Source organism: Vitis riparia, chromosome 6, assembly GCF_004353265.1.
Source record: "Vitis riparia cultivar Riparia Gloire de Montpellier isolate 1030 chromosome 6, EGFV_Vit.rip_1.0, whole genome shotgun sequence".
Classification (NCBI taxonomy): domain Eukaryota; kingdom Viridiplantae; phylum Streptophyta; class Magnoliopsida; order Vitales; family Vitaceae; genus Vitis; species Vitis riparia.
This window is the reverse complement of record NC_048436.1, coordinates 16737038-16749430: the sequence shown is the minus strand read 5'-3', so window position 1 is coordinate 16749430 and position 12393 is coordinate 16737038. Positions and strand designations below refer to the sequence as shown.

Genomic DNA, 12393 nt, shown 5'->3' with positions numbered 1-12393 from the left:
TATTTTTTCTTTAGTTTCACAAACATTAACATTTGGATAAGTAGCTGAGTGGTTGTTCCAAGTTACCTTGAAAGGATCAAGTCCTCTTGATTTTGTTTAAATAAGCTACTAAGCTACTGCTCACTCCACATTGGAAATTCAAGGGGATTAAAAAAGATTTATAAATCTCATTCAACCCCAACAGGTCACATGGCCTTTAGGCCGTGGGAGGCAATGCGGCGAGTGGGTCGTATGCTCTAAATGGAGGCCTATTTTTGCAACAAAAGAAAGACCGAAACCGAACCGAGCATGAACCAAATCGGATCAAGATCCGGTCGACGGTCTGACTAGTTCTACATTAGTAGGAATTTTTCATAATATGGTTTAATGGTCACATGTAGATATTCTTTAGTCAAAGTTTTAATAAGCCCATCAAAACTTGTAATGTTATATGTTATTAATAGAGAATATTTTTTACTTTAAATTTTTGTTGGTATTTTCCTATAATCTATAGTGATTAAGGCATTAATATTTTCTCAAATTATATAATTAAGTTCTAAAACAACATTTATTTTGACGTAGATAAACATTTGAAAGGTTGTAATTTATTTTTAACTTGCTTTTCTTTATAACCAAAATCTTTTCTCTTGGTTATGATTAATTATTCATGTATACAATCTAGGCCTGCTTCTGAATCTATTATTTTCAACACTTATTTTTATTTTTATACGTCATGTTTGAAAATTTACTTTAGATAGTAAGTCAATAAATGTTTCTAAACGTAAATGAGTGTATGATATTATGATTCTTAGATCTTGACTAGTAAAGAGTTCTTCTTTACTCTTTATCATTAAGAGTATAATTTGTTCATTTTATTACTTGCTTATTTAATTCTCTATTTATTTCTTATATTTCATCATGTAAATTTTGAATAATTATAAGTTTGTAAATAGTTTTGAATCTATTAAATATTTCATCCATAATATTAATTAGGTTTGGGTTCTGGAAGTCTACTTATCTCTTTAATTTGTAAGAATTAAATCTTTTAAATCTAACAAATATTGAATTTTTATATTGAATGCTCTATTTTATGACTTCAAAAAATATTTATTTATTTACTTTTGAAGAAATCATATTTATTATTTTATATGAACAAACATACTCACTTTCACATTCATTTTCATCATTAGAGTCTTCTAGACTAATTATATTGATTTAATATGTCTAATATTTGTGATAAATTTCATAAAAAATATTCAAGTGTAAATATTAAACTACATAGTATATTGTCACATATGACACATTTCAAATGGTAAAGACTAAAACCATAATTAAAGATAACTTAGGTTTTATTTTTTTTTTTGTCAAAATTTTTATAATTTTAATTAATTGAATTATTAATTTTTCATAATTTAGAAAAAATAAAAAATAGTATTTTAAAATTTGGCTCTCTTGAAAATCATGAGAGGATAAAAATTGGTAAAAAAATAAATAAATTTAGGAAAGGTTATTGAGATTAATTAAGTACATCCTTGTCACGATATTTAATATTTTTTTATGTTTTATAAATAGGGTAAATGGACATCGTTCTAAATACAGGAAGATGATATTATTATATAAAAAAAAATTGTAAATATAGTGAGTAATATTATTAAAAATATCTCATGGAATGGGGCAAGATAAAGAGCCAAAAAAAAAAAAATTAGAGAAGAAAGAAGAAAAAGAAGAGTGTTGTAAGCATAGGAAGTCAAAAGTACTGTATAAGTGTGATTCATCCCTGTTTCCTACTTCGATTATAAAGTATGGACAGAGGTACAGAAAAAAAAAAAGAAAAAGAGAAGAAGCAGCATTCAGCTTTCACCAGTGCAGAGTGGTATGGTGGTGTAGCATATGTTTGTTCTTGCTCCAAACAAGTGTGGGCTGATCCATTTCTATTTTCATTTTTGTCATCTCAGTCGTCATGACTGATTCGTTTAATGGGCCTGGTGTTAGCCAAAAGCTAGCCACCAATTTTCTTTGCTTTATCCTATTACATTAGAATAAAAAGAAAATGGAGGTTTGAGAGGGCCACTGGGACTATTATCAGTTGTCTTTTGTTTTCAAGTTGTAAGAAGTCCTGTCAAGGTTTATGTCATTTGCTCTGTTGTTTCTGTTCCATTTTCAGTTCAAAGAGTGGTAGAGTAGAGGAGGAGGCATGGCTCAGACATTTGGGTGCAGCTCTGGAGATAGTAGATGGTCTCTCAAGGGAATGACTGCTCTTGTAACCGGTGGAACTAAAGGAATTGGGTTGGTGTTACCTCTTTTTATGTCTTTGGGTTTGGACTATACCTTCCTATATATAAACGTATGTATCAATTCTGCAGGCATGCAATTGTGGAGGAACTGGCTGGATTAGGAGCAACCATACACACGTGTTCTCGAAAAGAAACCGAGCTCAATGAATGCTTAAAGGATTGGAAAGCTAAAGGTTTTGGAGTGAGTGGTTCAGTGTGTGATGTATCCTCTCGGGCCCAAAGGGAGAAGCTAATGGAGACTGTCTCTTCTGTGTTCAATGGGAAGCTGAATATCCTTGTAAGTTCCTCTAGTCTCTAAGGTTCCTATCCATGATATTCCACATACTTTGTCGAACTTCCTACAATTTGAGTTCCCCTACTTGATATATATATTTTGGTTCCGGATTCAGGTCAACAACGCTGCTATTGTTATTCAGAAACCAACAGTAGAGGTCACGGCAGAAGAGTTCTCAACAATCATGGCCATAAATTTTGAATCTGTGTATCATCTGTCCCAACTCGCACACTCCCTTTTAAAGGCATCAGGAGCGGGAAGCATTGTATCCATCTCCTCTGTTGCCGGCGTAGTGTCAGTCAAGTATCTGTCTGCTTATTCAGTAACCAAAGGTATTTCATTACATGAACCACAGTATATATATATTGCAAGTTCTTGGGTTGTAGCCCTTGTGGCCTTCTCGGCGTGTCATTATCGTTATCATATTGTGATTTTTCAGGAGCAATGAATCAACTTACAAAGAATTTGGCATGCGAGTGGGCGGAAGACAATATTAGAAGTAATGCAGTTGCTCCTTGGTGCATCAAAACTCCGATGGTGGATCAGGTAATTCAGTTGCTCTTCTTTTTTGTCTGGGAAAATTCAATAATCAATTCCTCTCTCTTTTCTGTCTTTTGCATAATCTGGGTTGCAGATGCTCAGTAACAAAACCTTTCTGGAAGGGATGATAAATCGAGCTCCACTTCGCCGTGTGGGAGATCCGAAGGAGGTGTCATCTTTGGTGGCATTCCTCTGTCTACCAGCATCATCTTACATTACTGGACAGACTATTTGTGTTGATGGTGGCGTGACTGTTAATGGTTTTGAGCCAAACCTGTTCTAGGAACATCATTAAGACTCTCAAAAATCTTAGCTTCCTCTACCGCTCTCCTGTTTGGATCCTGTCTTTTTCCTGAATAATCTGTTTGTGGTGGTAAGTACTCTTCTGTTTTTTCGGTGTGGGGTTCATTTGAAAACATTGTTGCATGATGCTTATAATAATCGTTGGAAAGTTTGTAAGAAATTACTTATCATTGGATGAGATTCTTGTGATGGGTGTTTCCTATAATCAGATTTATCTTGTTATAAGGTTGTTGTTGTAGTAATAGGATTGAAAGAGAAATGCAAATAATCATAAAAGGATGATGAAAATCGGGAAGAGTTCATCATTTTTACTTATTCAAATATTACACCATCTCTTATTTACAATAAATTTCAAAGAGTGTGAGTGAAACCAACCTTAAATTAATTTTGTTTGATAAATTTAGATGACATTCAACAAGTGTGAATCTTTAATTTTTTTTTTTCATTTCCATTAAAGATTATTGTAAATGAAAAAAAAATTAAAGTAAAAAATACATGTAGCAATGAGACGAAGGAAAGCGGGTTCTATTATCTATCACACATCATGGAAAAAGCTGTGGTACCATGGCTTTTCCAGGACTTTTCCTTGCATTATGTTACCGACAACGCAGTATGCTAATGCGTTGTTACTCAAAGATATTTTAATATAAAGTAGCGCGTATATACTATATACAATCAGTGACGCCACGTAACACGTTAGCCAATAAGGTTACAAATTTTAATTTTATATTAATAATATGATAAATTATACAAAAAAAAACAAATATATATATTTTTTATCAAAATTGTTTTCAACAATATTTCAAATATATATATATATATAAATTTGAAAAACTTGTATTTTGGAGCTGCTATTTAGAAAATATATGGTTTTAGAACCCAAAAATGGGAAATATGAGAATCAATTTTTAATATGAAAAGTATTATCGTTTTTGTGCACTTTGAGCGGACTTCATCTTTTGTGTCCAAATTGCCCCTCCATGTCTCCAGCTCAGCATTCTCAGCATCATCCCAACCTCCGTGTCAGTAGAACCATTGAAATTAAGAAAAAAAAAAAAAAAAAACACTAAGATCTAAATTTGTAACTTCTCAAAAAAAAAAAAAAAAAAAAAACCCAATCTACAAGTTTTCAATTTGCTCATTTGGAAGCTTTCTCTCATCTTTCTTCAATCCCGACAACCCAAAATTTCTCTCATTTTAGTTTAGAAACTCAAATCCAAAACTCCAAATGTGATACATTGTGGAACTGTTTTCATGGTCATTAACAAGATGCATGTGGCATGTACTGAACTTTAACCTAATTCCTTCTACCAATTTTTGTGGCCCCAAGTTACTGGGGAGTATGGTTCCGATTGGGTGGTTTTTGAGTAGTCAAAAACCATTTTTAAAGCTTAGTAAAAAATTTTATGCCCCTCATTTTATTTAAACAATTTATAACTTAAAAAAAATAAGAAAATAAAAAATGTTTTTTTAAGCTTTATTTTGACTTATTCAAAAAGTTTTTTATTTTATTTTTATGTTTAATACATTTTTTATAATATCAATATTATTTTTTAAAAATGGTGACTTTTAGCTTTTAATTAAAACTAAGAACGAGAAGTTATTCCAAATACGACTTATGTATTCATTCAGTGAAAGTAATATTTTCATTTAAAAAAATAATTTCTTGGTGATAAAAAGAAATATTTTTTTAGTAGCTTTTTGATGCTATAAAAACAGTGTTGACTAAGTTTGTATGATAAAATTGATGTTATTTATATACCTGCACTTTCACTAGGGTCTTATTTATTGGGAAACTTGTGTTTAATATGCTCAATTCTATTTCTTTGTATGGCTATGCAATTGTTCGGATTTGGCAACACTAATCAATAAATGTACGTTATATTTGAAACATTGGAATAAAAAAAGAGAATAAGAGTTAATTTTATTTTCAATTTATTAATATATTTGAATTATTTTTTACAATGATAATATAATTAAAAATAAAATCACTTAGTAACCCTTAGGTACTACCTTAATATACCTTAGTAACCTTAATCGATTTTAGGTATTATCTTAGTTACACTTGGGTACTACCTATGTGAAGCCTCAAAACTTCATTTGTAGACATTACTTACTTCATGTGTATTAGAGCATGACATTATCTGCACCTTTAATAAGTGTTACTAAGGCAGTACCTAAGGTACATTCAACACTATATCAAAGGTGCACATAATGTCATGCTCTAATGTTCATAAATGAAGTAAGTAATGTCTACAAATGAAGTTTCGAGGCTTCACACAGGTAGTACCCAAGTTTAATTAAAGTAGTACCTAAGGTTGGTTAAGGTAGATTAAGGTAATACCTAAGGGTTACTAAGGTAGTACCTAAGGTACAATCACCACTATATCAAAGGGGCACATAATGTCATGCTCTAATGTTCACAAATAAAGTAAGTAATGTCCATAAATAAAATTTCGAGGCTTCACACAAGTGGTACCCAAGTTTAACTAAGATAATATCTATAATAAGTTAAAATAGTACCTACAATCACTTAAGATAAATTAATATAGTACCTAAAGGTTACTAAGGTAGTACCTAAGGTACAATAAATACTAAAGAACAATAAATAAAAATTAATTACCTTCGTATTTCAAGTAGGGGTTAGGGAAAAATGTGACAGAAGGACAGGAAGACAAGACATTTTTTTTAGGAAACCAATATTTTGGATTTTAGCTTTTCGTCCAAGTACGCTTTGCTATAGCAAAATCAATATCATAGTTGCGCCTATTGAAACCATCTTTTAACTGGACGTTCTTAGGATGGAGTGCTCCATTTGGTTGTTGAGAATTTAGACAAGAAAGAAAAATGAAGGTTGGAGTTTTGGATTAAGGGTTTCTTTTCTCAAATTGAAGAAATTTTGGGAAATTTTAAATGGGTTTTAGGATCGTCTAGATGATAAAGCCAAGAGAAATAGAGAAAGAAATGTTTCCAACCTTTAAGAGGAAAAAGTTTCAGATTTGGGAAATTTGAGATGGTTCTTGGGTCAAGTGTTTTTTGTGTTTTAGATTTGAGAAGTTTCAAATTCTTAGAGAATATATAAATATGTAGATTTGAATTTTAAGGGTTTCTTTTATGAAATGAGAGAAATTTTGGAAAATTTTACAGGGGTCTTTCAGCAAATTCGGCTAGGTAAGGAAGTGAAGAGAGTTGAGAGAAAATGCTCCCAAATGAGAGAGATGGAAAGTTTTTGATTTGGGAAATTAGAGGTGTTGCCAGGATGGGTGTTTTGAGAACTTTCAAATTCTAATTTTTGTGTTTTGTTTAATTTCATAAGGTCTTGTTGACATGTAAGCTGACTTGCTGCTGACATGGAGACATTGAGGGACAATCTGGGAATAGAAAATGTAAACATGACATAGTGCACGAGAACGATAATATTTTCTCCAATAACCTGGAAATCTCATATTTCATATACTTGGGGTTCGAAAAGCGTATAATTTTCAAATCACAGACTGATAACACAAGTTTCCCATAAATATACTTAAAGCATGTTTGATAACAATTTTGAAAAATAATTTTCGAAAATAGTTATTTAAAACTTTTTTTTGATGTTTACAACATAAAAAAAGAAAAAAACATGTTTGACAACCTAAAATAATTTTTATATCTAATATTTTATTTTTAATAATTCTATATATTTGTATAATTATTTTTTAAAATAGCAGTAAAAAATAAGTGAAAACAAGTAAAGATGTTATCCGAAAACATTATATTTTTTATTTTTAAAAACAGAAAACGATTTTTCTTATTCTCAAACAAGTTTTCCTGTTTTTTACGAAGAAAAAATTATTGTCAAACAATCCCTTATATACTTGTGTTTTATCAAGTGGTGAAATATCTTTGTATGAATTATATAGCAACTCATAAGAGTAAGAGAAAAGGAGACAATTTTAAAAGTGCATATGACAAGTGGAAATTATTAGAAAAGAGGCAATTTTAAGAATGGATTTGATGTGTCACAACGACCTCCAAAATTTGGTGTGAATATATATATATATATATATATATATAAGTTTTAAATTTCGTTGATTAACATATTTATAAATTCTTTTATTTATAAAATTTAACTTTTAGAGAAATTTTAGATAAAAAGATTTTAGATCTATTCAATCAAAAATTGAAAGAGTAACTTAATGTATTTACTCTAAGCCTGATGGTGTGTGAATTAAACCAACCTTCAAAGAAAAATAGAAAAAAAAAAGTGAATCATAATAAAAAGGAAAGTAGTCAAAATCAAAAGGAGAATCAAATTTGATTTCCATATTAGTGATTTTTTTTTTTAAAATTCTATTATCATTGTAAAATAATAATTCAAATACATTAATAAATTGAAAATAAACTTAACTCTTATTCTCATTTTTTATTCCAATGTTTCAAATATAACGTCAATTTATTGATTAGTGTTGCCAAATCAATTGCATAGCAATACAAAGAAATAGAATTGAGCATATAAAACACTTTTTTTTATAGTATCAAAAAGCTACTGAAAAAAATATTTCTTATCACCAAGAAATTACTTTTTTAAAATGAAAAACTTACTTTCATTGAATGAATACATAAATCGTATTTAGAATAACTTCTTATTCTTAATTTTAATTAAAAGCTAAAAGTCACAATTTTTTAAAAATAATATTGATATTATAAAAAATGTATTAAACATAAAAAAAAAGCTTTTTGAATAAGCCAAAATAAAGCTTTAAAAAAAAAATTTCTTGATTTTCATATTAAGTTATTTTTTAAGTTATAAATTATTTAAATAAAATGAGCAGCATAAAAAATTTTATAGAGCTTTAAATATGGTTTTTGACTACTCAAATCCACCCAATCGAAACCATAGTCCCCGGTAACTTGGGGCCAGAAAAATTGGCAAAAGGAATGAGGTTAAAATTCAGTACGTGCTGCATGCATCTTGTTAAAGACCATAAAAGCAATTCCATAATGTTTTGGATTTGGGTTTTTAAACTAAAATAAGAGAAATTTTGGATTGTCGAAAGCAAAGAAAGATGAGAGAAAACTTTCAAATAAGTAAATTGAAAACTTATAGATTGTGTATGTGTGTGTTTTTTTTTTGTTGAGAAGTTATAGATTAAGATTTTAGTGTTTTTTTTTTCCTTAATTTCAATGCTTCGATTGATACAGAGGTTGAAATGATGTTGAGAATGCTGAGCTGGAGACACGAATGGGCAACTTGGGCATAGAAGATGGAGCCAACTCAAAGGGCACAAAAACGATAATACTTTTCCTATTAAAAATTGATTTTCATATTAAATTTTATACATCTATTTTAAAACAATTAAAATTTTCTGCAATATTCAATTATAATATAAGTACTGCTTCTCGCGGGTCGATACTGCTGACGAGTGCATGAAATTATTATAAATATCTCATGGAATGAGGGCAGATTAAAGAAGAGGAGAGAGAGAGAGAGGGAGAAGAAGAAGACAACCAAAAAAGAAAAAGAAGACAGCATTGTAAACATAGAAAATGGAAAGTATTGGAAATATTTCATGAAATCGGAGTAAACAACAAAACAAAATAAAATACTTTTCATCCCTGTTTCCTACTTCTGTCATAAAGCATAAAGTATGGATAGAGATATAGATAGAGATGAGACGAAGGAGGAAAAGGAGGAGCACTCAGCTTTCACCGGTACTGCAGTGTGTTGTGGTGGTGTAGCATATGGTAGGATGTCATTCTTGCTCAGATCCATTTTTATTTTCCTTTTTTCATCTCTGTCCTCACTGATTCGTTTTGGGTTTCCATCAATATTTATCAGTGGGCTTGGTGTTAGTCAAAAACCACCAATTTTTCTTTCCTTTTTTTCCCGTATATCAGAATGAAATGTTGTTGTCCATTTTAGGGGAAGGCGTTATGCTGAACTGAACTGTGCGAGGGGAATGAAAATTAATTTATGGGTTTTCTTCCTCTATTTTTGGCTCTCTTTCATGAGGGTACAGATTCTCTTTTTTCTCTCGGAGTGTTTGGATTGTTTCATTCCATTTAACTATTTTTGCAGCATATTCCGAGTGTTATAGGTATTGGGCAATCAGTATTACAGAAAATGTAATATGATTTTGTACTATGTATTTTTGGACTTGGGGTAGGACGAGTTTAATTTATGTAGATTCATGTCCCTATTCTCAGCCTTCAATGCATTGATTTCTCCAGATTTTGATATATATATATACAAACTGCAATGGGAATAAAAAGGATGGTTGTTTCTTCAAGAATTCTGAGAAAAAAAAAGGGGGGTGGGGGGGCAAGAGAGGTTTGAGGAGGCCATTGGGACTTTTATCAGTTCTGTGTCTTTTGTTTTCAAGTTGTAAGAAGTCCCTGTTATGCCATTTGCTATGTTTTTTCTGTCCAATTTTCAGTTGAAAGTGTGGTAGATTAGAGAAGCAGGAATGGCTCAGACATCTGGATGCAGCTCTGGAGATAGTAGATGGTCTCTCAAGGGAATGACTGCTCTCGTAACTGGTGGAACTAAAGGAATTGGGTTTGTGATGTTACCTGTATTCTATGTCTTTGGTTTGGACTACACCTTCCTTCCCATATATAAATGTATGTATCAATTATGCAGGCATGCAATTGTGGAAGAACTGGCTGGACTGGGAGCAACCATACACACATGTTCTAGAAAAGAAACCGAGCTCAATGAATGCTTGAAGGATTGGAAAGCTAAAGGTTTTGGAGTGAGTGGTTCAGTGTGTGATGTATCCTCTCGGGCCCAAAGGGAGAAGCTAATGCAGACTATCTCTTCTGTGTTCAATGGGAAGTTGAATATCCTTGTAAGTTCCTCTAGCCTGTAAAGTTCCAACCTGTGATCTTACACATAATTTGTTGAACTTATTACAATTGAGTTCCCCTGCTTGATTTTTTGTTGGATTCAGATCAACAATGCTGCTATAAGTATTCAGAAACCAACAGTAGAGGTCACGGCAGAAGAGTTCTCAACAATCATGGCCACAAATTTTGAATCTGTGTATCATCTGTCCCAAATCGCACACCCCCTTTTAAAGGCATCAGGAGCCGGAAGCATTGTATTCATCTCCTCTGTTTCCGGCATAGTGGCACACAAGAATATCTCTGCTTATTCAGTAACCAAAGGTATTTCATCACATGATCCATGGTATATTCCAAGTGCTAGGAGTAAATTCCTATTTACAAGAGCAATACTGAACAAGAGAAACATATAGAATTTATAGCCGTTCTCTTCTAAAGGGAGAGCTACATCCATTTCACCTTTGTAGATTTTCATTATGAAAAAAAAAAAAAACCTACACAACGATCTCAGGTCTTACAATAATCATCATGCATGTATAAAATAACTAAAATATCCCTTTGATTGATTCTCAGTCACCAGGAAAAGTGTATATTGTAATTAGGAAGGCCCCACACAACTGAACAGCAAGTCCTTGGATTGACCATCTGTCATTATCATTTTGTGATTTTTCAGGAGCAATGAATCAACTTACAAAGAATTTGGCATGCGAGTGGGCGAAAGACAATATTAGAAGTAATGCTGTAGCTCCTTGGTACATCAAAACTCCAATGGTGGAGCAGGTAATTTCTAATTTCCCTTCACATCATTTAGTTGCTCGGATTCCCTTCTTTTTTTCTTGGTCTGGGAAAATAGAATAATTGACTCGTCCTTCCTTCTCTGTCTTTTACATTCTCTGGGTTCCAGATGCTCACTAACCAAGCCTTTCTGGAAGAGGTGATAAATCGAGCTCCACTTCGTCGTGTGGGAGATCCAAAGGAGGTGTCATCTTTGGTAGCATTCCTCTGCCTACCGGCATCATCTTACATTACCGGACAGATTATTTGTGTTGATGGTGGCATGACTGTTAATGGTTTTGAGTCAAACCTGCTCTAGGAACATCATATGTGATGGTATTATAGCCCTAATTTGGCTGGCATGTATGGAGACTCTTTCAAACATCTTAGCTTCCTCTACTGCTTCCATGCCTGGATCCTTTCTTTTTCCTGAATAATCTGCTTGTCATGCCAAGTCTTTAGTTTTTTTGGTGTGGGGTTCCCTTGAAAACCTTGCTGCATGATGCTTATAATAGTGTTTGGAAAGTTTGCTAATTTTTATTTGGGTTCAAGTTTTAATTTTTCAAAAAGTTTCTTATTATTTGATGAGATTCTTGTGAAGGGTGTTTTTATAAGGATTTTAATTCCATACATAAATCATACGTCTTTAATCTCAATACCATTGAAATATATATCCAATCCTTTGTTTGTTCTTTCATTTTTTTGTAACTTAAATGTAGTAGGATCGGAAATATGCGAATACTTTCTACTTTTGACCATTTGCTTTGCTAAATTAGACCAACCTTTCAAAATACAATTCTCAAGTATTTCTTCATTTTCATTACAATGATCATGCATGCATATGGAAAAACTAATTAGACTCTAATATCGTTCAAATGCATTTCATAGATTAATCTTCATCGTCATATCATAATTTCCAAAACTTGTTAGAACTTCTAAACTTAGTCAATATGTATAGACATGATATCCACCATGATTTTTTTTTATTGCAATGAAGAAAAGGTATACATTCTATATTTGATCCCTTAAAAAAAAAAAAAAGTAAGTCTTGCAAAAATATTAGGGTTGCACAAAGTTTGGTTGTTAGAATAAGTAAAAATGATGTGCATCAAAAAATGTCTTTGAGAGTGGCAAATATGTGAGAGTGCTTTAAAAACTCAAATAGCTTCAAATGAATTTTAAGGAAATGATTCCAACATATTCATCTTCTTATACCTTTCTGTGCTTCTCCACCATTTGTAACTATTTCCTCACTCATTTGTAATCCTAATAAACCTTCCGGCCTATTTAAAAATTTGTCAATATATTTTAAGCTAAGCTCACCATCTATAGTATAAAAAAATTTTCTCCTTAATCCATGTGGGATATGTATAATGAATAATATTTGCTCAAAGGTTAAATCTA

The 12393-nt window shown here is 31.6% G+C and overlaps 2 protein-coding genes across 5 annotated transcripts; both read left to right on the top strand.

Annotated features, from left to right (window-relative positions):
• The first annotated feature begins 1856 nt into the window (after positions 1-1856).
• LOC117916217 (tropinone reductase homolog At5g06060-like) lies at positions 1857-11529 on the top strand. 4 transcript variants are annotated; one of them, XM_034832138.1, is made up of 6 exons: positions 1857-1872; positions 9807-9928; positions 10013-10220; positions 10323-10539; positions 10889-10995; positions 11120-11529. In XM_034832138.1, exons 2-6 carry the CDS (start codon positions 9837-9839, stop codon positions 11306-11308), a joined length of 813 nt encoding a protein of 270 aa, XP_034688029.1. In that variant the 5' UTR covers positions 1857-1872; positions 9807-9836; the 3' UTR covers positions 11309-11529. The 4 variants fall into 4 exon arrangements, with proteins under 4 accessions (XP_034688029.1, XP_034688026.1, XP_034688027.1 ...); XM_034832135.1 differs by lacking the exon at positions 1857-1872 and adding an exon at positions 9030-9114; XM_034832136.1 differs by lacking the exon at positions 1857-1872 and adding an exon at positions 9149-9383.
• LOC117916215 (tropinone reductase homolog At5g06060-like) lies at positions 2108-3550 on the top strand. The gene is made up of 5 exons (XM_034832132.1): positions 2108-2265; positions 2343-2550; positions 2663-2879; positions 2987-3093; positions 3182-3550. Exons 1-5 carry the CDS (start codon positions 2174-2176, stop codon positions 3368-3370), a joined length of 813 nt encoding a protein of 270 aa, XP_034688023.1. The 5' UTR covers positions 2108-2173; the 3' UTR covers positions 3371-3550.
• Positions 11530-12393: the final 864 nt, after the last annotated feature.